The sequence below is a fragment of the Arachis stenosperma genome, chromosome 8 (assembly GCF_014773155.1).
Source record: "Arachis stenosperma cultivar V10309 chromosome 8, arast.V10309.gnm1.PFL2, whole genome shotgun sequence".
NCBI classification, from domain to species: Eukaryota; Viridiplantae; Streptophyta; class Magnoliopsida; order Fabales; family Fabaceae; genus Arachis; species Arachis stenosperma.
Window position 1 is genome coordinate 50,032,788 of NC_080384.1, and position 25,177 is coordinate 50,057,964.

The window sequence follows — 25,177 nt, forward strand, 5'->3', positions numbered from 1 at the left end:
AAGAAGCCGATAAACTTCACCGCGGGAATTTGATTATGTTTAGAACATTTCATGATTAAACCAAAACAATTTGCAGAGAAATTCATATACGCACACAAAAATATATTCGCACTTCACAAAACACGGGGATACCGTTATTATTTTTAATAATTTAATTCTTTAATGTATTGATATATAGTATAAATTTTTTTATTATATATATTCTTTTAAATAATTATTTATATAATTAAAAAAATAATATTTTATTAATATGATAATAATAAAATAATAATTAAACACATATATAAAACTTTTTAACATTACATTAAAATTAAATTCAATTGAGTAATTAAAATACTAGGTTGTACATACAAGAGTATAATTTATTAGATTGTATTAAGATTAGGAGTACTATTAGGGAGATAATGAATTATTTGTACAATGTGTACAATGGATTATTGAGTTACAAAATGAACATCCCTCATATTATTAGTATTTAGAATAATCATTCGAATAGTAGGGATAATAAACATCTTCCAAAAAATTTAAACTGATTTTGGAGTTCACCAAAAATCGAACTTTTGATCTTTCAAATCTAACACTCTAATACTATGTCATGATACCATTCATCCCAAAAATTTCAGCTGATAAAAAAGAATAACACTAATAGTTATATCTCTAATATTTCATAAACTTCTATTGTATATATTGTACAAATATTTTATTGGCTCCTCATACTTTTCTAAGATTAGAAATTGAGACTAAAAAAATTAAATTAAATGACAAAAAAAATAGAAATTATATTAAATTTTTCAGTGTCAGGTTTGAAAACAAACGCTAGTTTATTGATTATGAAGGGAGGCTGTGGATATCAAAAAAATAATAGAAGTCAAAGGAGTTTCAAAAGGGGTGGTATCCAAGTTGGGAAAGGGAAAAAGAAAAAGACAAAAAGTTGATGGGAAGAATTAAAAGAATGTTCAACATAATCACAATATATATCTTTTTTTTTTTAATGAGAGTATATATCTATCTATCTAAGGAAAGCTTAGCATATTTCAAATTTTCAACAGAACTGGTCCTACATACTGTGTTCATATAAATCTTTGGCGAAGGAAACATCTAAGTAGCTTCCACATATATGTCCTTATCCATTTAGTAGATCATGCACCACGTCACATGAACTTTCTAGCTTCGATTAATAATATTCATTTTAGATAATTTTTATTTTTTAAATTTAAAAATGAGATTATGTAATATTTAAATAAATATAAAAAGATTAATATGAAAAATTTTAGTCTATACTTTTAATATGAAAAATTTTAATTGTCCCACCCAACATAGTTGCATTAATTTTCATTTTCATAGCAAGATAAAAATGTTGCGAAGATATGTACAAATAAAATCAATAATACACATAATTAGATACACATGAATCAAAATTAAATTCATATATACTAATCACAATGTTTGATGTAAATGTAATACTAGTGTCTTCTAACTTTGAAGATTTTTCCGGCGTAAATTAATCAAAAGGTTATATGCACGTGGTGTATTATTATTATATTATTTGTTTAATTTACTATGTCTATGTGCAATTCAATAATCCTAACTCCCAAGCCACTATTAGAGATTATATACCATAAGAATATTCTATCCATATTAATACCCTCTACTATCCTTTTAGATATTTCAAGTTACCAATAAATTTCTTGTCAAGTGAGCTTCGGTCAAAAGGTTGCATAACTCAATCACCTACCCATTTAAAAAGTAAATAAATAAATAATCAAATAAATTAAAATCAACTATTAATATAAAATAATAAATTAAAAATAAATTAAATAATATATTTATATATAAATACATAATAACTAATTTTAACAAATGATTTTAATATAAATTTTAACATTTTTAATAAACAAAATAAGATGCAATTAGCAGTTAAAAAAGCAATAAAGAAATGGCCGACCAATAATGTACCAAACCACTTTGAAAAGCTTTCTTTAAAGGGATGGCATGCTTTAAGGAACTTATCTTCTTTCTTTTTTTTTTAAAAAAAAACTTTATATAAAATTTTTATTTTGACAACATCCCTATTAGTGCTGCAACAATCCAATATTAATATTCTCATGCGATTTGAATAATTAAACCTTTGAAAACGAGAGTTATGGAAAATAATAAAACGGCCATGCATGAATCATCAATTTTCATTGAATTAATAATTTTTTTGGTACGAGGAGTTTTGTTTTCACCAATTGACAATACATGGAATTTAAAATATATATTTAATATCTTTTAAAATTTATTTTATCAGTAATATAAATTTTTTACTACTGTTTTAATAATTTATTCATTTTAGTATAAATAAATTTCAGTGATAAATGGTGTTTATTTGCATTTACATCAAAATTTAAAGATTTTAACTAACAAATTAAATAACAACAACAACAACAAAGTCTTGTCCCACTAAATGGGATCGGCTACATGAATCAAACGATGTTATTGAACTCTATCATGTATCATGTCTACAAAGAAATCATTTATATGTAGATCTTATTTGACCACTTCATGAATGGTCTTTTTAGGTCTTCCTCTATCTTTCACTCTTTGTTTATATTCCATCTCATCCACCCTCCTGACTGAGTGTTCTGTCGACACAATTCTACCATCTTTTCCACAATAGGACTCCACATCTCTCTCTCTCTCTCTCTCTCTCTCTCTCTCTCTCTCTCTCTCTTCATTCCTTATTCTATCCAATCGTGTTTGACCACTCATCCATCTCAACATCTTCATATCTACTACACTAAATTTATGTTCGCGCTCCCATTTGGCTGCACAACACTCTGTACCATAAAAACATAGCCGGTTTGATAGCAGTGCGATAGAATTTACCTTTAAGTTTTAAAGGCATTTTTTGTCACATATAAAACTAGACACGCTCCGCCATTTTGAACAACCTGCTTGGATCCTATGATTTACATAATTTTCAATCTCTCCATTATCTTGTATGGTGCACCCAATATACTTAAAATTCTTAACTTTTGGTAGGATGTTTTCTCCAATCTTCACTTCTATATTAGGGTTTTTCGTTCGCAGACCGAACTTACATTCCATATACTCCATCTTGCTACTGCTTATGCGCAGACCATACACTTTTCGAGCTTTTCTCCATAAGTCCAACTTCTTATTTAGGTCTTTTCTTGACTCTTCCATAAGGAGGATATCATTGGCAAAAAATATGCACCATAGTACAGGATCTTGGATAAGATATGCTCTTTGAGTACTTCCAAGACTCAAGTGAAAATGTATAGATTTAAGGATGATTCATGGTGTAATCCTATACCAATAGAAAATTTCTCTGTCACACCAGCTTGAGTCTTCACACTAGTTGTAGCCTCATCATACATATCTTTAATTGCATGAATATATGCGATCCATACTCTCTTTTTTTAAAACCTTCCATAAGACCTTCCTTGGCACCCTATCATACGCTTTTTCTAAATTAATAAACATCATATATAGATCGCTTTTAATAATACGACACATATCAATCATCCTTCTTAACATGTATATAACTTCAGTGGTAGATCTACCTGACATAAAACCAAATTGGTTATTTATTACTTGTGTCTCTTGTCTCAACCTCTTCTATTACCCTTTCCCATAATTTCATAGTATGGTTCATGAGCTTGATCCCTCTATAGTTTTTCCGTAATTTTGTATATCCCCTTATTCTTGTAGGTAGGTACCATGGTGTTCTTTTTCCACTCATCTGACATCTTTTTAGACCTTAAAATCTCATTAAAAAGATTAGTTAACCAACTGATGTCTTTCTCTCCAAGGCATTTCCAAACTTCAATTGGGATATTATCGGGTCCTATTACCCTACCATTTTTCATTTGATTTAGAGCCACTTTTACCTCGAAGTCTCGAATCCTTCGATATAGTAGTCAAAGTTTTGATCTTCCCTTTTGCATAACCGACCAAGATTCAGAAGAGTCTTTTGTCTTTCATTAAATAACTCGTTGAAGTAGCTCTTCCACCTTTTATTGATTGATCTTCTTTAATTTTCTTGAGTCAACACCTCTCTATTTTTATCCTTTATGCACTTAACCTAATTCAAGTCTCTCGTTTTTCTTTCACGACTCTTTGCGATTCTATAAATACATTTTTCTCCTTCTTTTGTGCCTAAGACTGGTAGAGACCCTCATATGCTATTGTTCTTACTTCACTTACATCCACTTTTGTTTCTTTTTTAACCGCTTATATTTTTTTCAATTGTCTACATTGCGGCACAAAGATCACATTTTAAAGAACACCTATTTTGTCTTTATCTTTTCTTGTACATTCTCATTCCACCACAGGACTTTTTGTCTCTTAGTCCTATCCCTCTAAATTCATCAAAATTTTCTTTTACTGTTTTTCTAATAACTTCTGCTATCTCCCTCTACATATCCTTCGTGCTTCCATTCTCATCCCATTTTGTCTATTCTTCTATCCGTCTTAGGAAATTTTTTTATTCCTCACCTTTCATCTGCCATCACCTCATCCTTAGGTTCTTCGTATGATATATTTCCTCAATTTTTGCTCAATGCGAAAATCCATGACGAGCATCTTATGTTGTGTTATTAAACTCTTTCTCGGAATAATTTTACAATTAATGCAAAATTTCTGATCGACTTTCCTTAACAAGAAGAAGTCGATTTGAGAGCTTGTCATGACACTCTTATAGGTTATAAGATATTTGTCTCTTTTTTTAAACATGTATTTACGATGAGAAGATCAAGGGTTGAGAAAAAAATCCAAAATATTTTACCCTCAGTATTGACTACCCCAAAACTATTGCTTCCGTGAATACTTTCATACCCAATCACTTATTTTCCAACTTAACCATTTAAATTTTATTCTAAAAAATTCTTATCTCTCAAAGGTATGTCTTGGACCAAACTCTCTAAATCATTCCAAAAATTTATCTTGTGTTACTCTTCCGAATCCACTTGCGGTGTATAGGCGCTAATCACATGAAAAGTACCTCATTCTACCACAAGTTTAATAGAGATGATTCGATCTCCCACCCTCTTGACATCTACTACGTCATTCTTCCACTACTTATCTACGATAATACCTACCCCATTCCTATTTTTCACCTTTTCCGTATACCAAAATTTGAACTCGAAAGTATCCAACTCCCTAGCCTTCGCACCAACCCATTTTGTTTCTTGTAGGCACATCATGCTAATATTCCTCCTTGTCATGGTTTCTACCACCTCTATGAATTTTTCTGTTAGAGTGCCTATGTTTCATGTCCCGAATCTCAATTTTCTGTCGCTCCAATCTTTACCTATTTTTTGTGAACTAGCTTATTTACCCTCGTCCGTTTACGAAAATGTAGGAATCTTTGCTCATTTAACACTATACATGGGCACCGATGCAACGACTTTTGCTGATTTGACACTATACGCGAGCCATACAGCGTGTTGCTTACGGACAACGACCTAACTTTAGCACAATAACATATTTGATCCATGTCATGAAGATTTAACTAAGTTTTTATGTTGGCTGTCAAAGACCTCATACAACTCTCCTATTTTATCCGAGCTTGGGACTAGGGTTGTCAAAATGGGCTAAACTCATCGGGCCAGCCAGTTTATCCATTTAAATGGGCGGACTTTGCTTCTAAAATTAAGCCCGTTTAAATTTCGGGTTAAATGGGTTGAACCTGATTAACCCGAAAAAAAAATGACGGGTTAAACGAGCTAGTCTGCGGGCTAAACGGGTGACCTGTTTAATTTTTTTTTTTACATTTTTTTCAAAAAAAAAGCAGCACTTTTAGCCGATATTTCTCTTGATCCAACCTGAAAATCTGACCCGTTAACTAAAAAATTATTATTTTTAAAGGTTTTTAAACTAAAAGTGGTATTTTTTGTCAAAATATTTTTCACAAAATAAAACTAAATGATAAACGGGCTGGTCCGTTTAATATTCAGGTTAAAAAGTTTTGGTCCGCAAAAAAAGTGGGTTTAAACGGGTCAGCTCATTTAACTCACGAGTTTAACGGAAGAGATCTAAATAGACCGAACTAATTCGTTTAACAGTCTTACTTAGAACTGACTATATACCACAAATGTAAGATAGGCGAAGTTTAATTAACAAGTTCAGTGATGCTAATAAATTATAATAATAGATATGAGATCATATACTATATTTTTACCCGAAAATTTAATGTAATAATCCATGATCTTCGATGAGCTTTCAATTTTCTTATCCAGCGTGGATAGATAATTTCACGTTTCTTAGAGAACTAATTTCAGACGATAATCAATTAAAAAGCTTCAAAATGTCAAAAGCATGAACAATAATGAGTGGTTTAAACTAATAATTAAGATAATGAAGAACAATATTGATGTTTATCTAAATAGATCGATCAACTAAATTAAGTAGTATAGAAAAAGAAGTAATTAGAGAAATGGGATAATAATAGCGTTGAAAATTAGAAATTAATCCCTTCGACTAATTGATAACAATGGGGAACACGATGTTGATTTTTCTGAGAGTGAATTAAGGCCACACATAGAAGGGTCAAGAAATTAAACTACCCAACATTGATTCATAATAAATAATGTACATATTCGAAATTACAATTAATTAATGGCAGTTATAAGATGCTAGTAGAAACAGTATTCAAATATGGGAATATTGGACCATGATATTATTCTGTGGTTTTGGTCAATTTCTTGCGGGACACGAACTAACTAAATGTTCTATGTTACATGTACACGTGAGGTGCCACCATGTGAGAAATTCTGTCTGTTCATAAATACTAATTAAATATTCTTTTAATATTATGATGAAAAATAATATGATATCAAATTATTAATATCGAGATTTTATTCGGATTTATGATAATATATGATTAATATGAATATAAAAATTATGATAAGGTTTGTACGGTATTAATGATGAGTTGATGTATTGGATGTTTTTATTAACCGTATGTGATTCTTTCGAATTGAAAGGGAAGGGTGGTAGGACGACACTTTTTCGGATAGTAATTTATTTAATTAAAAAATTCGGGAAATAAAACTACACAAATGTTCTAGAAACAATTTTAATACACGATTATCCTCAAATTTATTATGTAAATCGTGAATTTTAAAACACGATGTAGTGTTTGTTCATATAACCCAAGACAATTCTTCATATATCAGTTTTTGTTGTTTGGTTTGATTTGCATGTGTGTGTTGCATTGAAAAATAGACTGGATTTGTCTGTTTATTTTCTACCCAGAAAACCGTTCAATTCATACATACCCTTGTAGAATATTTAATTTCTCAAATATTCTCCATCTTGTCTTGTTGCATTGGCGAAAATAATCAAGCTATCACCAACAAAGATTAGGTGATTTTATTTTTGGAGTTAATCTACAACTCACTCGCTCGAATACCATTAATTTTACTATTTGACTTAAGATGTTAACAGATTAGATTATATCTACAAATTTATAATATTTATTTGTATTCGATATACAATTTGTGAATATAATTCGATTCGTAAGATGATTTGATCGAATTCAATCCACATTCTAATTGAATCGAATCGTATATAATATATCTATATTCGTATATTTGTAAATCTACTCTAAATAAATAATATATATAAGTTGTATGTATGTTTTATTTTAAGTAATAATTATTATTTATATATGTTATATTAACTTTTTTTGTTATTTAAAAAAAATTGGTTTAGTAATATTTAAAAAATATATATTTAAAATAATGTAAAAAAAGTTTATGTTATACTTTTTTTTAATAAAAATAAATTTTTTAATATATATATTAAAACAAAGAAAGCTTAACACATTAAAGTGGAGTAACAAACAAACCAAACACAACAAGAGACAAACTCAACATAAAGTTTGTCAATTTTCTGTCATCTCCGACATTGTCACCAACAAACAAAAGGATCAATACTAATTCACTCTTTCTAACTCAAAAACGTTCTTCTTTGAATGAATTCAACACCTATTTTTTTATTGTTAAAAATTCTGTCATTGCATTCTAATCATATGTTCCACTTCACTGCAAAGAATCCAATCAGTTACATCTTTTTATGAAGCATGCCAGTCCAACCCTCAAACACTTTTTTAATGGTTCTAGGGATAGTCCAAGCTCTATCAAAACACCTCAACCAAGCGCACTACAGTTGTCATATAAACTCACAAAAGAGTTAGTAGAAAAAACATCTTTATTATCAAATTTCCAATGGCCTTAACCTATCATGAAGATGACGAACAAGTTTCAACTCCCATTAAAACAACTCTCTTCTCCAATGAAAATTTTATATCCATTCTAAGCCATCTCAAAATCCACATCCCTTATCGCAGATCTTTAATTTGTTGGTTTGAAATAGATTATAGCCTTAAAAAACTCGCTTTTAGAAGACCACATTAAACCCAGTTATCTTTCTAAAAAAGAGTTCTTCCATTCTCTACTTTTATCGCCATTCTATTAATAATTTTTTTCACCCGTTATTCTTTTATATTCAACTTACAGATGTCCTTCTACAAGCACCTTTACCGATACAATCTAATTTAGTAACATCACATTGGGGTTGGGGTTCATATTGTTACAAGAATAAACAATCTTTTTTTCACAATGGACCGTCTTCTTTTAAAAATCGCCACCATCACTTAAACAAAAATGCGGTGTACCTGATCACTGTATCTCCGATCTCCAATCTTTTTAATATATTTTTTATTTTATAAAATATATTTGATATCTAATTCAATTTACAAATATACAAATTAAATCAAATTTAAATATAAAAAGTATAAATATAAAATTTAATTCGATGAATTTAGTGTAAATTAAATTGAAAATCTAGTCATATTTAATCCAACCCGCGAATATCTGGGTATACTGTATTAAATATTAAGTTATTAACCACAAAGATAGGGTTAATATTTAAATTCGTCCCTGAAAGATTACGCAATCTTCATTTTCGTCCTTGAATGATTTTTTTAATCAAATTAGTTCCTGAAAGATAAACTATTAGTCAAATTAGTCATTCAGTCAATTGGATAATGATGTGTCACGTTAAGTGCCACGTGGCATGATGACGCGACACGCTACGTGGCAGGTCAATGACACATGGCATGCCATGTGGCACTTGACATGTAAAAAGTTTTTTATTAGTCAAAATAGTTCTTAAAAGTTTAAAGTAAGTCATTTTCATCCCTCAAATTTTAAAAATTAGTCAAACTAGTTCTTATATAATTTTTTTATAATATTAAATTTATAATATTTTTTTATACTACTAATTTTAATATTATTTTTTAAACCTTAATAAACAAAATTCTCTTTACATAAAATAATAAATATAATTAAATTTTTATAAAGTTATTTTATCATTTGTATTTTAAAATTTTATATTTTTAAATTATAATTTTTATGTGAATTTTTTTATTTAAATGAGTTTATCAAATTATTGTTGATTATATATTTAAAATTTTAATATTTTAAATTTTACTAAATAATATAGTAATTATTTTAAATTTTAAATTATAATTTTTATTATTATTTAATTTATATACTAAAACTCAATAATTGAAAACTGGTTTATGGAATCACTTTTTGAATCTTAATATTTCAATATAATTTTTTAAATATTTCATTTAAAACAAAAGGAATTTTATTTTAATACGAAGCATATCTATTTAAATAATGTACTAGTGCGGAGTAGCCTGTGTTATGCATAGGTATAATGTTTCCTATTTCATTTTATCTCATTGATTTGTGAAATTAAAAGAAAAATTATATAACCTATCTCAAACATATGAAACACACAAAAATTTATTATGATCTTTGCACGTATTACGCTTAAGAAGCAATTCACTTATAATAATAATAATAATAATAATAATAATAATAATAATAATAATAATAATAATAATAATAATTAAGCAACAAATTTTTAATATTTTGTAAAGTTTAGAATTGAAATAAATTTGTGGATTTTTTTGAATTTTTACTCTAAATATCACTACCATTATATCCTATATATAAGTAATATTGTAATAAAAAAAATAGTGGTATAACTTTATTTAGGTTAACATACATAAATTTTTATTTTGAGCATATAACTTTGTTTAGGTTAATATAACTTTGTTTCAGGGACTAATTTGATTAAAAAATTACTCAAGAACAAAAATAAAAATCGCGTGATATTTCAAAGACGAATTTGAACATTAACCCCACAAAAATAGAACATCTACATATATATAACAAACAAAAAAGCTCATAGAGGTTATACCGTTTTCACGTTCAACAAGACAGAAAAAGAAAGATTTTAAATATATGGCAATGTTGGTTATTATTCTCTCTCTTCATTAATAAAATTATTTTAATTTTAAATTTCTTAATAATTTCGTATCTAAACAAAGTCAGATAAAATATTAAAACAAATAAATAGTATATAATTAATTCTTTTTTATAATAAAAATAAAATATAGATTTATTTTAAATAAGAATAAGATACTATTTAAAAATAACTAAAAAAATGAGTAAACTATACTAAAGTAAAAGTGATGAGAAAAAATTAATCTTTTTATTCTTAAATTAAAATAGTAAAATTTATATATACCTATATAAATTCAATTATAAATAAATTATTATTTTATTATTTTATTCATGCTCTTTATTTTAGAGAATGTTTTTTATATTAAATTATACTACACTAGTATAAGGTTTGGGTACCAGTGTAAATGTTACTAGAATTATATACACAGAGTCCCTAATAATTTTTTAATCCGATAATTTAATTATTAATAAAATTTAATAATTAAAATATTCTTTATTTTAATTAGATAAATTAATTCTCATTTTAAATTATTTGTTTATATAAAAAATTAATTTATTTAAAAAAAACTTATTTATGTTTTCTAAATTAATTCATTTAAATTTTAAGTAAAATATAATAAAAAAAGTAAAAATTATTTTATTGATTAAAATTTGTTAAAATTTAAACTGTTCTATTTAAAATTCCGTGAATACTGATTTATTATATTACACATTTATAATATTTTTTCAAAAACTCAGAGAATGCGAAAGGGGTTGGCGGGTCACAGCTGAAATAAACTCCAAAATACAGCTCACGAGCTTAAGGATGACGTCATAGGCTTACATAGGAAAGAGTCAAAGTAGTTGACCAACAATTAAACGCAGTGTTGAATCCACCTCCCCAAATCCCAACCTCAGAGCCTCAACCTCCGTCTTTACTCTGCGGGCTAAAGTTTTTGTTAATAAAAATGTGAAAATCCAGCTGCTGCAATCGATTTTACCTGAAGTTAATAGTTGAGAGTTGTTAAATAATTTGATCGATTTAATTAAATTTTTATCTAACGATTCTTAGTTATCAACTTCAAATAAAATCGACTGCACATGAATTTTTATTTAACAAAAATATTTTTATATAATTTTTTGTTATGTTTTTAGATAATTTAAAAATATTTTTATTGATAATAAAATTTAAAAATATTTTTATTAATATCAAAATAAATTAAGTGTAATTTTTGTAATTTATCCGGGTTTTAACCCCTCCCAGCTCCCACCCCAACATATATACATGGCAAAATTACAAAAATAAATTTATACAAAAATTTTAAATTATATGTTGTCACACAAATGAAATTATTTTAAACTAATCACTCCTGATTGAATAAAATATTTCATATATATTATAACTGTTTTGTTGTATACTTGATAATTGTACTAGACTACTAGTTAATAACGTATATTTTTAAGCCGTAAATATTTGATGATTATACTGTAAACATTATAATACACACACTTTTAATTAAACATGCGACTTCTTATTTTTTAATATTACTCACATTTAATCCCAATCACTACTGTATGTCACCCTATATCTGAATTTTACAATCAAATCTATAGCTTTCAGTAAAAAAAAATTAGCTAATTGTTTTTAAAGGAAAAAATTATTGATCCCAAATTGAATCAACCAATTTTTTTTTTTCTTCCATGACTAGCTAGTATGCTTTTGAATGAGCTTGACTATAGATATCAAAGGTGGATACCTAGTATAGTATTAAAAAAGGATTAAAATCTAACAAAAGTTTAACCGCAAAAGGAGATCATCATAGTTTAAAACTATAATAAATAATTTATTAGTACATTTACATTTTGATATTAAAATTACACAATTATGAATAATTATGTGGGCGTTAAAGCATAGGATTATGATGATCCGTTAGAACATTTGATAAAGGATGAGTGTAACTACCATTTTTCATGGTTATGGTGTCTCAAGTCTCATGCATGCACAAGACCAGAAGCACACAACGACGGTCAACCATGTCCCCCACCAAATAGAAAAATACTAAGCCGACACTTTGATCTTTGACATAAACAAAATATTACTAGAAAATAAAATGGTAGGGAAAAAACGAGAGAAAGGTATTGGTGACGCAAGCAATGACAGAATCAAGAAGTGGAACCGCCACGTGGCAGTAGCAGTCAGCATGAGAAAAGAGGAGGCTGAGGTGTAGGTATAGCCTACTAATAAACGCTGGAACAATGCCACCTTCACCACGTTTTCACTACTTATCACGCACGTGTCTAAATTCCTCTCTCTTGTTCCTTGACGCGGTTATATAACTCCCCTCTCGTGACTCTCTCACACGTTTCAACTCGAAATTCAGCATCATTCACCACCACCAGCACACACACAGAGATTCGGTTCGGTTCGGTTCAACTCAATTCATTCAATTTCAGCTAGAGTTGAAGCTTCTCGAGAAATCAAGAAGAAGAAGAAGAAGGAGGAATAATGCAAGGTGGATTAGAGTTACCGCCAGGGTTCAGGTTTCACCCGAGCGACGAGGAATTGGTGAACCACTATCTCTGCAAGAAATGCGCAAAGCAATCAATTGCTGCTCTAATAATTAAAGAAATCGATTTGTACAAGTTCGATCCGTGGCAGCTTCCAGGTACTTAAACGCTCGATTTCTGTTTTCAGTGGATATTTATTCGTAAGAATTCGAGTTTGACTTATTTATTGATTTCAGAGATGGCGTTGTACGGAGAGAAGGAGTGGTACTTTTTTTCGCCGAGGGATAGGAAATATCCGAACGGATCCCGGCCGAACCGGGCGGCTGGGAGCGGGTACTGGAAGGCGACCGGGGCGGATAAGCCGATAGGGAAGCCGAAGGCGTTAGGGATAAAGAAAGCGCTAGTGTTCTACGCTGGAAAGGCCCCGAAAGGAGTGAAGACTAATTGGATTATGCATGAGTACCGTCTCGCCAATGTTGACAGATCCGCCGCCAACAAACTCAACAACAACAACTTGAGGGTATTAACTACTAGAACCTTCTCTTCTAACCTTTTTTACCCTAATTTATTTTATTTAATAATAATAATAAATGTTTGTGATTATAAAAATTGGTTGTGGAGAGAGGTTGATATTTAAATTCTTAGGATTAGAATTATTTTTTAAAAATAATTTGAGCATAACTGTTTTCTAGTTTTTATTGGATCCAATTAACACATTCTTTTAAATTTTTTTTATTCTTTATGAGTGGTTCATTCGAGGACTATTTTTAGTGTGCATCTAGTCTGGTTATTTATAATATCATTTAATCAAATTATTTGTGATGCAAGATTTTTGAAGTACTGTTGATGAGAATCAACTTTTCTTTTAGTATGATCTGATTGGAATATGTTTTGGTGCAGCTTGATGATTGGGTGTTGTGTCGAATCTACAACAAGAAAGGGAAGATTGAGAAATTCAACTCTGCCACAACAGGGTTGGAACAGAAACTACCAAAGTTTTCACCAGGGGAGATACTTCACTATGATCATGAGCATGAGCATGAGACCAAACCAAAGATTATCCACAATTTCTCCAACAATGAGCACCAATTATACATGGACACATCAGATTCCGTTCCAAGGCTGCACACGGACTCTAGCTGCTCGGATCACGCGGTTTCGCCGGACGCCACCTGCGACAAGGAGGTGGAGAGCAACCCAAAGTGGAGCAATGAGCTAGATATGCAGCTGTTTGATACCTTTGATTTTCAGCTCAACAACTATGATAATAACCTCCCAATGAATGATGATGACCTTTTTGGAAATCAGTTCCAAATGAATCAGCTCATGTCTTTCCAAGACACATTCTTGTTCCCACAAAAGCCATTTTGATTCTTTTGACCATTAAGAATTATTGGGAATTGGAAGAAGAGGGGGAGAAAAAAATTGAACCTTTTTTTCTGGGAAAATGTGGTGGAGGACTAGTGCCTAATGAGATCATGGGACCAAAGCATATGTTCATTTTTTGTAGTGAAAACTCAGCATTTACACAATTCACACCTACCTAACAATTTCACTTTTGGACCATTGGGTTTTGGTGGCTATTCTTTGTTCTTGGGAGATTAGGGAGGGAGATGTGAAGGAAAAAAAAGCCAAAAAAAAAAAAAAAGAAAAAGAAATGGAGATCAGGTTCTGTACTCTGTAATATAAAGAATAAGTAGCAGAATGATCTCAAAAGTGGGTGTAGATCCTTTGGGCCGTTTGATGATATTTTAGGGTGTTAAATGTGTAGTGGTTAGGACTCTTAGTAGGGGAAATTCTTGCTCCATTGGTTTTGTTAGTTGATTTTTCTATATATTAGTAATATATAATATAATATAATTCATTATTATTTGCAAAACAAAAGAAACAATCAAAGAGAATGTTTCTTTCAAGAATCTTTCTGTTCAGAACCAACAGTGATTTAGTGTGACAGTTGTAGCAAAGCATCTTTTCTGTTGAGAGAAAGGGTAGCTGTTATTTCTAGAAGAGTAAAAAAGATAAGATTCCATCGTAGCATATGGATTAAGAAGATTTGTTTCTACAGTCAAATTTGAATAGATCAAAAACCATTTGAGAAAGCAGATGGATTTGTGGTACAGCACTGAATTGATTAATTATGAAATCAATATATGATATTTGCATCAACTTGCATTACTCTGCCTTATCAGTTCCAAATGGAAACCTCAGAGCTGTAAATTTTAATGTAATCGTATGACTAATTAATTTCTAGGTTGTAACCAGCTGTAACTACACTATTAATATTATTTAAGGTAAATTCCCACCACCAGTATATCATTATGTTTTCTACTATTTATAAGGCTAACTTCACAAACAGATCAACATTCATATGATACAACACAACCACTCTGTTCTATAAACAGTGAGAAATAACTGCTACTTAGTGACAAATAAAGGAGAGAGAAAGAAATATAAATCTTTTTATGATTTAAATGTTGGCATGTCTTGATTTGGGGATTTTGTCACAATCTGCTGGTGCCCAACCAATCATCATTTTCTCATTGTCAAATACCATCACTTTGTCTTGCATGGATATGTCTGCATGAATTAAACAACCAACACTCTCAGAATGAAGAGTTTCATAGAAAGTTTTTGGTACACTGTGTGATAAGTTCATATTTGGGTATCTTTTATTCAGATACATTGATCCAAATATGTACTAAAGAGATAAAAAAATAATGAAAATAGTAATAACATTCATTACCTCCAATTAGGTTTAGATCTCCCATCCCTACTTCAGATCCATTTAAGATTCCCAAGCAAACATTTCCCATGTTCTGTTAACAACAGTTCATGAACATTAGCTCAAGTGACATAACATTTTCTACTGAAAAGGTTAAACACAGAAGAAATTCATTAGTTAGTTGTAGTGACTCACTGATATTATGAGGTATGCCTCAGGAGGGATTTCAAACTGAGCTTTACTTCGGCCGCCACCGGTGAAAGAAAGCGCCATAGGCTTGAAGTATTTTCTGACTTCATGTATGCTTCTGAAAGGTCTTCTACCATGCCAACATTGAGGGAGAGTGTGATCATCATGTGCTTCTTTTAAAGGCTTCCCAGCTAACTCCTTATTTAACTATACAATTGAAATTCAACAAAAGAACCATGTTAATAAGTAAATAATCTTGCATTATGAAATTGACACAATGTTAGTACAAGTGCATAGTAGTAAATGTTTATTGATTTTCAGTTTTTCAACTGACCCAAGAAATTGCTGCTTGGTAAGCCATGGAATTGAAGTAAGTGTAAGAACTGCCAGTGTCAAAAACACCATGGAGATTTCCAATCCCAGTTCTCTTTCCTCCCAAAAGGAGTTCAGCTGGCCCAGCTGAGTAATGTTTGCTGATACACATCACAAAGTTGGAGTTATGAATAGTCATAGTAATAAATGTGGAAAAATAAAGATAAAAATTTTAGTTGAGACGATAATAATAGTTGTCATTGTCCGTTATGAAGTTTAAGAATTTGAGTCAACCAGTGAATATTATTATTAGTAGACATTAAATGGAAGATATGGTTTTGGTTGAGATTTGACTTACAAATGTGTGGATGTCATAGGAGTCCAAGTGAGTCTAGAAGAGTCAAAAACATGACCAAAATAGATATAGCCTCCCCCTTGTGAACTCAAGCAGTGTCCAACTACATTTCTAACCAAACCCTGACTATTAAGCTGTGAAACCAAGCTTGATCTTCCCCTTCCAAGACCAAGCATTCCATCCAATGGATGGTATGAATGCTCTTGAAATAACTGATCATATCCACATCCAAGTGCCATTCTAACTCTCAGTTGGATTCCATTTGTGAAGTTCAGAAGGTACACATCATTCACAAGAACACCAAGGGAAGAGTAATGATCTGCATACTCAACTTCATAGTCACATTGGTGTGGCTGCTCACATTCATATGCTTCATTCTGATGCAATGATGCACACATTGGATCCCTACATGCCACCAAGTCATTGCTTGGCCGGTACAACGGATGCGGCGTCTGTCACAAAAATAAAACAATAACACCTGACGTCGTTTGATCTATGTAACCAGTTTCATTTAGCGAGATAAAATTTTATGATTATTGTAATAAAAATTAAAGAAATTTTTTTGTACTTAGTCAAAATCTTATAATTGCTTGAGTTTATACTTGTAACTTGTTACACTAAGCTAATATATTTCTACACTATTAAATAGTGTAAAACTTATCTCATATCAATTTTAATTTTGGGATCCTAGCAAGTCCAATATTAATTAGATCTACTACTTAATTATCTAGGCCCATAAAGAGTTATTAGAAGATTCATTAGTCTATAAATAAGTGAATCAGGCCATTATTAAATCATAAGATTGAACAATAAATTTGTGATACCTGAGTGCAATGAGTACAAGGGGCATCACATTGAAGCCATGTGAGGTCGCTGCCTGTATCAATGTCAAGGTAATAAGGCCTTGGTGGGTGCCCTATGTTCAATGTAACATTATAGAACCTGAAAATGTTCAAATATATTATTTGTATGATTTAACTATAAATTAAATAATTAGATAATTGTGTAAAAACTTTTTGGTATGACTAGTATGAATCAAAATTAAATTCAAGCATAATGTCAAAATATACAATGTCAATACACAAGTCCTCCAAAGTTGTGTTATTGCATGACTAAGAAATTTAGAGAACTAAGATCTTGTGATTTTAATTTCCAAATTCATTATGAAAGAGTTTCAAATATCAAAAGAAATGCATAAAGCAAGAGAAAAAAAAAAGGACTATTATATATACATACCCAACAGGATAAACGTTGCCGTGAACTCGAAACACGACGGATGAGCTAGCTCGATACTGATTAAGCAACGACGATGACAACCACGAAGACGAGGAGGAGGAAGAGGAGGAAGAGGAAGAGGAAGGTTCATCAAGAGGAATAGAGTTTCTTCTTCCATTTCCATAATTGGAACTAATAGTTTTATGCTTATTACTATTACTACTACTACTACCAAACCAAGCTGAACAAGTTGAACAACATAACAAGAAAACCAACAATAATGATCCTGGTAATAATAACTTCTTCGTTCCCTTCATCATCTCATAACAATTTTCAATTCAGTTGAAAAAAATAATATATGAATTGCTGGAGAGATCGAATTAAATATTGATGAATAAGATTATTATTATGTCCTATGTATATATGGTTTAATACGTACGTTACGTGTTATTGTGTGATGGAATAATTATTAATGCATGAAACCAAGTTCCAAATTAAAGACTTTATATTATATTATGTGAGGCCAGGGAAAGGCATTGCTTCAGTAATTAGAAGTGGGATTTCTTCTAATGTGAGGGGTTCTTATATTCCTTCCTTCATTGCACCTAGCATGATCTGTAGAAAATGTCTTTTTACTATTTTTATAATGTATTTTTGGCTACTTTAATTTGTTGAAGTAGGGAAACATGTGCCTACCGATGCTAACATATATAATAATTCATTTACTCTTAATAAAAGTACAGAGTCTCATTTTTTTATAGTTAATTTTAATTAATTTTTATGTTTATTTTATCTTTTATTTATTCTTATTGAGATATGATTTCAATTTTAAACACATATCATTTATTTCTATCATGACTTCTAATAAAATCATCACTTATTTTAGACTATATGTACAAGGTTGTATTCGAATCTTGATATTTATTTAAATGGATAAATGAACTAATCAAAAAATAAAATGATAAAAGTAAGAATAAAATGATGCTGCTCCAAAGAATAAAAAAGATGAGAAGCTAAGATAGATATATTCATTTTATGTTATTATTATAAATATATATTTCTTAACTCAATAAATAATCCGGTGAAGAATGAAGATGCTGAGTAAGTGATTGATACATAATAATTGACACTTAAATGATCATTTCTTTTGGTGTCTAATTTACTTAAGTGATATGATACAAAGGCACATAGTAGTCAATAGTTGCACGGCAGTTATTTAATCAATTAAGTAATCATGAAATGCATAATAATTTATTTACCGATAATATCAAATTAACTCAAGATTATTGATTAAATTTTTTTTACCGTATTTCCTATTCGAAAAGATAAGGATTAATCTATTGTAGATAGGAATTTTATTTAAGGATTTGTTACTAACCAATAGTTACTACGTGTATAAAGCAGAATTCGAACTTTCGATACTTAATTAAACAAACTAATGAACTAAGTATTTTACCAACCCAACTTAATTTCATTGATTAGTATTTTATTCATGCATAATGTATCTTCGAATATCCAATAATTATCCATATATATCAATAATGTTTTCAAAATTGGATTAAATTGTTTCAATAAATAATAATAAAGTTGAAATCACAAATAATAAACGTGACAAAACACAAGATAATAATAAAGTTGAAATCACCAAATTAAAGGAAAAAGATAATAATAATGTTTTAAACTTTAACCTATCATTTATATTGTATCAAGACAAAATTCTAAAATAATTGTACTACAATCTATATATTTACAAAAATTGTATGATAGAGATTGAATAATTTCCATAATCTTGATGACATACATATAGAAGGCTAGTGTCAAAGGAGCAACTTATTATGTCCCTTAAAATATTTATGAGTTCTTGCTGTGTTTTAATATCTAGAGTTTAGAGCATCCAATCAAAATAAGAATCATGTGGAAGATATTGCCATTGATAAGGGCCTTCATCAAGCTTTGTTTTTTGGGTGTATATGGGGGATACCTCATAGATGAATCACCTTTGAAACTTCTATAGAGAACACCTTTTTTGTGGCTGAATTCATCAAAGGAGAATTTGCCATGGTAGCAACCCATTCCACTCTCTCCAACTCCTCCAAATGGCAAACCAGGAGTTACAACCTATGTCAACATTACTCTTTTATCAAAATCAAATTATTTTTTGTTAAAAACCTCAAAATATATTATAGAGCAAAAATATTATCATTTTTTTCCTGCCAGCAATAATTTGCACCATATTTATAAAAAGGTGAAAACTTAGGTAAAGTCAACTTCACGTGACGTTGATACCTCAGAGTTGTTAGATGAAAATTTAGTCAAATCAGTTAAATCATCTAACAGCTCTCAGATATCAACTTCACGTGAAGTTGACTGCATCTGAGTTTCCACCTTATAAAAATTTTACATACAAGAAGTATATAGTTTGCACCTATATTTATTAGAGTTTGCACATATAAATTAATACAGTTTACATCTAGTTTTTCAGAATTTGCACACATAAATTAGTAAAATTTATATATTAAAAACAATTTAATATTTGTACTTATTAAATAATGGCTAAAAATTCTAAAAATTGTTAGTATCCAATAATTTTCTTATATTATAATCAAAGGTAATAATTAAAGCTAATTAATATATATATATATATATTATATATTATATATATATATCTATATATATATATATATATATATATATATATATATATATAAGTGAAAATAATATTTTGAAGCTTATTATTATAAGCAAAAAATTAATATTTTTATCCAATAATGTTACTAATTTAATCTCAAATATAAAATACTAAATAATATAAATAATCATTTCATTTCATATCCATTTTTGAAAATATACACTTAATAAAAGTAGTTTTTTTTATTTCTTTTTTTTTATACATTTCAAACACAATACTTTAAAAAGAATTGTACAAATGAAAATTCTTAAAATAAATTAACTTTTCAGCATACCATCCCAAAAGTACCCTAATCTTTAGCTTACTTGTAAGACAGTGTCATTGATGAGCATCCCTCCTGAAGAAATGTTTTCCACAAAACTTTTCTTCAGCTCTTCATTGTTTGTAAAGAGATATGCAGCAAGAGGTTTTGGTTTTGATTTTATTATACCAAACCCATCTTCTATCTTATCAACCTGCAAATTAAAAAAAAACCATAGTCAGCATCAATATTTTTTTTTATTATCCACGATATCTCTTAGGCCGACAGGTAAGGACTAATCCGTCACAAATCTAAACTTTATTTAAAGGTCTATTGCTAGCCAATGAATTAATATATACATAAGATAAGATTCGAATCCTTATACTTGTTTAAACTGAAGAATGAGCTCACTGCTCGACCAACTCAAGTCAGTTATATAATCAGCATCAAATTAATGTACTATTATTATTACTATTCCTTTTCTTTTGTGTTCTACAACTAATTAACTCACAGTGATAATTGGCATTATTGGCCCAAATATCTCCTCTTGCATCACCAATGAATCATCTGGTGCATCCAATATGATTGTTGGAGCAATCTTTCTGCAATAAAGTCAAATTATATTAATTAAAATACAAAGATACTAAGATAATAGAATTGACAGAAAAAAATAGAAATAATGCTACTCACAATTGATCCTCGTCCTTCTGACCTTCTAAAACAATTTTATCAGATATCTTGTTATCATTCAAAAGCTTCAAGAGCCGCGAAAAGTGCGACGAAGACACGATCCGCGACATGTCTTTGGATTTCATTGGATCTTTTCCGAAAAATTGCTCCAATTCCTCCTTGAGAGCATTTATCTGTGGAGTGATTAGTGATAAGTGATAAGTGATAGATGAGAATTTATTGAAAATATTTGAAAGAGTAGAGTTATTGAATTGTGTTTGTGAAATGATACAAGGGTTGGAGCAAAATGTTTAAGAGTGATGATATAATCAACAGAAATGCATGCTTGTCCATTGTTGCATGCCCACTTTCCAGCTATTAATCTTCTAGCAGCAACCTGAATCATTTGTATAAGTGTCATTCACATGTCTAAGCCAGAAATGCAATTAAATTGTTCAAATTCAAATCATATGTTACTTGCAAGTTGAGATTAGAATCAACAAGAGCAGGGCACTTTCCACCAAGTTCCAGAATCACTGGGGTAAGGTGCTTTGTAGCAGCAGCCATCACAATTCGTCCTACTCTAGCATTACCTGCATCCATAAACTGCATGTTAGACAAATAAATCTCTAATAAATTTTATTATAAGACAATTACATCTCAAAAAATATCATCATATGTCAAATTAATTCTCTTCACAAGACCATTTTAGCTATCTGCACTAATTTATTAAGGAACAAAAGTTGTGTTTAATTTTGAGAATAAGATAAGACAAGACATTGAAAATCGAACCTAAAAGATAAAGACATAAAAATTAATATTTTGTATTTTGTTTGATAATAAATTAAATATAAGATAAAATAAATAATAAAAAATTTAATTATAAAAATTTGATAATAATAATAATAAAAAAAAATAAATTATGTATTTTGTCAGTATCTTTTTGTCCTCCTTATCAGAAAAAAGAAAATATATTAATTCAGTATTTCATAATACAATATTTCTATTTATGTCTCACATAACAAACATATTTTTGTATTTCTGTATCTATGTCTCTGTATCTTGTTCTTATAAATAAACGCAGCCAAAGCGTGATGTTGACAAAAGTAAGAAACAAATTAAAGTACCTGTGTAGAGTATCTTATCCCATTTCTGCTCCAATAGTGCGGTTGTTTGAGGAGCACCTCCTTCAATAACTCTGACAGCAGAGTTGTCCAAATATTTTGTCAGCATATCTGCCAGCAGTGCTGATGATGCCGGAGCAACCTCTGATGGCTTCAGAACCACTGCGTTCCCCGCCGCAATTGCGCCGATCACCGGCTCCAGCGATAACACTACTCAATCACATCCAGAAAATTAAAGCTCTTAATATAACAACAATCACAGTTAATAAGATTTGTGAACATACGGAAAGGGAAGTTCCATGTTGAGATGATGAGCACAACTCCAAGTGGTTCTGATACAATCTCTGCTGATGATGGATATGTTGTAATCGCAGTTTTCACCTGAATTTGTTCGTAACAAACAAATTTTTAGAAAATACTCTCTTTATATTTATAAAAATGTGAAAACTCAAGTCCAGTCGACTTCACGTGAAGTTGACAATAAAGAATCGTTACATGAAAAATTTAGTCAAATTATCTAAAGACTCTCAGTTATCAATTTTACGTGAAATCGACTGCACCTGAATTTCTATCTTATAAAAAATAATATATACACATAAAAATTAGTTATTAAATCAGCTATTATGTATTTTTTTAATAAAATATACGTGTTATTTAACATATATTTTATACTGTGTCTAATTTGTAGTGTACATATAGTATGATTATGTAGACCAAAATTTGGTTGCTGATTTTTTTTAAGTAAAATAGTTGTATATTTAAAATATCAAAGATTATTTAAAAAAGGATTGAGTGATTATGAATGATGGCATGCAAATATTTCTGTTTTGCTTTTGGTAATTAATTAGCTACCTTTGTAGGCTTCATCCACTGATGCAGTGCTTTAATTGCTTCACTGCATGAGGATTTTGTCTGAGAAACCTGCATTGAAGAAGCACAAGTGTAAAATCTTTGGCCACAATCATGGAATGGACAAACAAAAACTTTAAATGTCACCATCATTAATGTCAATTTTATAAAAGAAAAGCTTCTGAAAAGAAAACCTCTCAAGGTTAAAGTTCAAAAATTTAAACCCCAATCAAGATTCAAATGGAATATGATATAATAAAATAATATATTTATATATAAAATATATATTTTATTATTTTAAATCGATTAATTACTAAAAATAATCCAATACAATTTAATGAGAGGAAATTAGAGACCTCAGCTATGTATGCTTCAAGTTGAGGTTTAGAAAGGTCCTTATCTACTGCTTCAATGATGTCCTTCTCTCTTTCTTCAATCATCTTAGCCATGGCTTCCAACTGCGAAATCCTCCATTTGTAGCTTCTTGTCTTCCCTGAGTCAAAGCTCTTTCTCAGCTCTTTAACCACCAAACGAGCCTTCTCTTCATTAAACACACCCTTCTCTTTTGCTTCTTCCATTACTCGTGACAGAAAGTGGAGTTGGATTTTGCAAACTTAATTAGAAAAGGGTGAGTTATAAGAAGAGTACTAGACGTGCTTGAATCAGAGCCAGTTAATTACGTGTGTGAAACATATGAAGATAAATATCATTATCATCATGCATTTGACATGACACAAATTTGTTTGCGTAATCAATACCACTCCTCCAACAAAAAATGCCACAATGCATTCAGGACACTTGTTCTGTTCTCTACACTCACGTATCAGTTTTCAAATGTACTTGTAACCTTTTAACTATTAATCTTATTTATAAAAATATATAATATATTTTAATTAAAATTAACGGTTAAAAATATTGAAAACTATTACTATTTCACGTATATTTGAAATTTTTTCAATTGTATATATGATGATTAGAATGTTCATTTATTTAATAAGTTTCTAACAAAATATTTCTTATATTCTTTATGTTAAATTAAAAGCTTATTTTTTTATATTAATTTTGTCTAAATAATAGAATATGTTAAAGTAAAATATATTTCATAATTGTTTATTGAAATACTTCTTTTTAATACAAATTATTTGTAGTTTTTAGATTATTTAAATTCCAAAACTTAAATAATAATGATTTATTAGAGTTTAATGTAATAGTTGTTAGTCTATGTCAACATATAGTTAAGGTCTTTTTTATTTTTTGGTTGCTTACCATATTTTTAATTCCGCAAATTTAATGAGTTACTGTATAGTGTATACACAATACAAAATTCGAATATTCAATTCAAAGTTAATTTACCATTAAAATCTTTGTTACAAAAATAATAAAGAGGTCATTGGTGTAAATTTTTGAGATGGTATTAAGAGAATTGAAATTTCAAAGATTAATTTAAAATATGCATACAATTTTACGGACTAAATTATATATTAACTCAACGGTTCCGACCCCTCCTTCATTTTTGGAGGTGTTTCCATCGCCATATCAATAGTAGTCAATGTCACTCACGTCTTTGGAAGTGTATGCATAAAAAGACATTTACTGTACAAAGACACATTCACAAAAGACACTTCTATTTAAAAGACATATCCACACAAAATATCTGCATTAAAAGACACATGTATAAAAAGATACTTTCTAAATACACATGCATAAAAGGACACTTCATTAGAAGAACATTCATAACCCACATCAATGGATGATGCATTTGTTCCTTCTTCTCCAAATATAAGTTTCATCGATGAAGCCGTCGAAGATGCGAGATTTTTGTTTGCGGCTTTGGGACAACATCGAAAAATATCTGTTTGATGACAATCGGGTGATGGAACACACACAAGTTTCTGTGATAACAAGTTTCACCGTTACGAAATGGCGAGCACCAATGAATCGGCAACACAGCGGTTATTGCGGCTAGAACGGCAGTGCATCGCAGGGCAATG

At 29.6% G+C, this 25,177-nt stretch overlaps 3 protein-coding genes across 3 annotated transcripts; 1 reads left to right on the forward strand and 2 right to left on the reverse strand.

Annotated features, from left to right (window-relative positions):
* The first annotated feature begins 12,659 nt into the window (after positions 1-12,659).
* On the forward strand, positions 12,660-14,691 carry LOC130943297 (NAC domain-containing protein 2-like). The gene is made up of 3 exons (XM_057871108.1): positions 12,660-12,979; positions 13,058-13,341; positions 13,722-14,691. Exons 1-3 carry the CDS (start codon positions 12,820-12,822, stop codon positions 14,190-14,192), a joined length of 915 nt encoding a protein of 304 aa, XP_057727091.1. The 5' UTR covers positions 12,660-12,819; the 3' UTR covers positions 14,193-14,691.
* Positions 14,692-14,787: 96 nt separating this feature from the next.
* On the reverse strand, positions 14,788-17,934 carry LOC130946144 (aspartic proteinase Asp1-like). The gene is made up of 7 exons (XM_057874820.1): positions 17,636-17,934; positions 17,224-17,341; positions 16,403-16,851; positions 16,067-16,205; positions 15,739-15,939; positions 15,565-15,637; positions 14,788-15,398 (listed from the first exon to the last, which is right to left on the reverse strand). The coding sequence occupies exons 1-7, from the start codon at positions 17,932-17,934 to the stop codon at positions 15,289-15,291; spliced, it is 1,389 nt and encodes a 462-aa protein (XP_057730803.1). The 3' UTR covers positions 14,788-15,288.
* Positions 17,935-19,492: 1,558 nt separating this feature from the next.
* On the reverse strand, positions 19,493-23,764 carry LOC130946145 (aldehyde dehydrogenase family 3 member I1, chloroplastic-like). Its single transcript, XM_057874821.1, has 10 exons — positions 23,543-23,764; positions 23,190-23,258; positions 22,622-22,718; positions 22,341-22,547; positions 21,691-21,806; positions 21,506-21,610; positions 21,235-21,407; positions 21,056-21,146; positions 20,609-20,758; positions 19,493-19,732 (listed from the first exon to the last, which is right to left on the reverse strand). Exons 1-10 carry the CDS (start codon positions 23,762-23,764, stop codon positions 19,493-19,495), a joined length of 1,470 nt encoding a protein of 489 aa, XP_057730804.1.
* Between the last annotated feature and the right edge of the window lie 1,413 nt (positions 23,765-25,177).

Bases quoted from the DNA above. Each gene is read 5' to 3' on its own strand.
- LOC130943297 (XM_057871108.1), top strand. From the start codon at position 12,820: ATGCAAGGTGGATTAGAGTTACCGCCAGGGTTCAGGTTTCACCCGAGC. The intron at 12,980-13,057 runs GTACTTAAACGC...TATTGATTTCAG, and splicing joins CGATCCGTGGCAGCTTCCAG to AGATGGCGTTGTACGGAGAG. The intron at 13,342-13,721 runs GTATTAACTACT...GTTTTGGTGCAG, and splicing joins TCAACAACAACAACTTGAGG to CTTGATGATTGGGTGTTGTG.
- LOC130946144 (XM_057874820.1), bottom strand. From the start codon at position 17,934: ATGATGAAGGGAACGAAGAAGTTATTATTACCAGGATCATTATTGTTG. The intron at 16,852-17,223 runs GTATCACAAATT...TTTTTGTGACAG, and splicing joins CTTGTACTCATTGCACTCAG to ACGCCGCATCCGTTGTACCG. The intron at 15,399-15,564 runs GTAATGAATGTT...TAATTCATGCAG, and splicing joins AGATCTAAACCTAATTGGAG to ACATATCCATGCAAGACAAA.
- LOC130946145 (XM_057874821.1), bottom strand. From the start codon at position 23,764: ATGGAAGAAGCAAAAGAGAAGGGTGTGTTTAATGAAGAGAAGGCTCGT. The intron at 22,719-23,189 runs GTAGCTAATTAA...GAACAAATTCAG, and splicing joins AGTGGATGAAGCCTACAAAG to GTGAAAACTGCGATTACAAC. The intron at 21,147-21,234 runs GTGAGTAGCATT...ACTTTATTGCAG, and splicing joins CAGAAGGACGAGGATCAATT to AAAGATTGCTCCAACAATCA.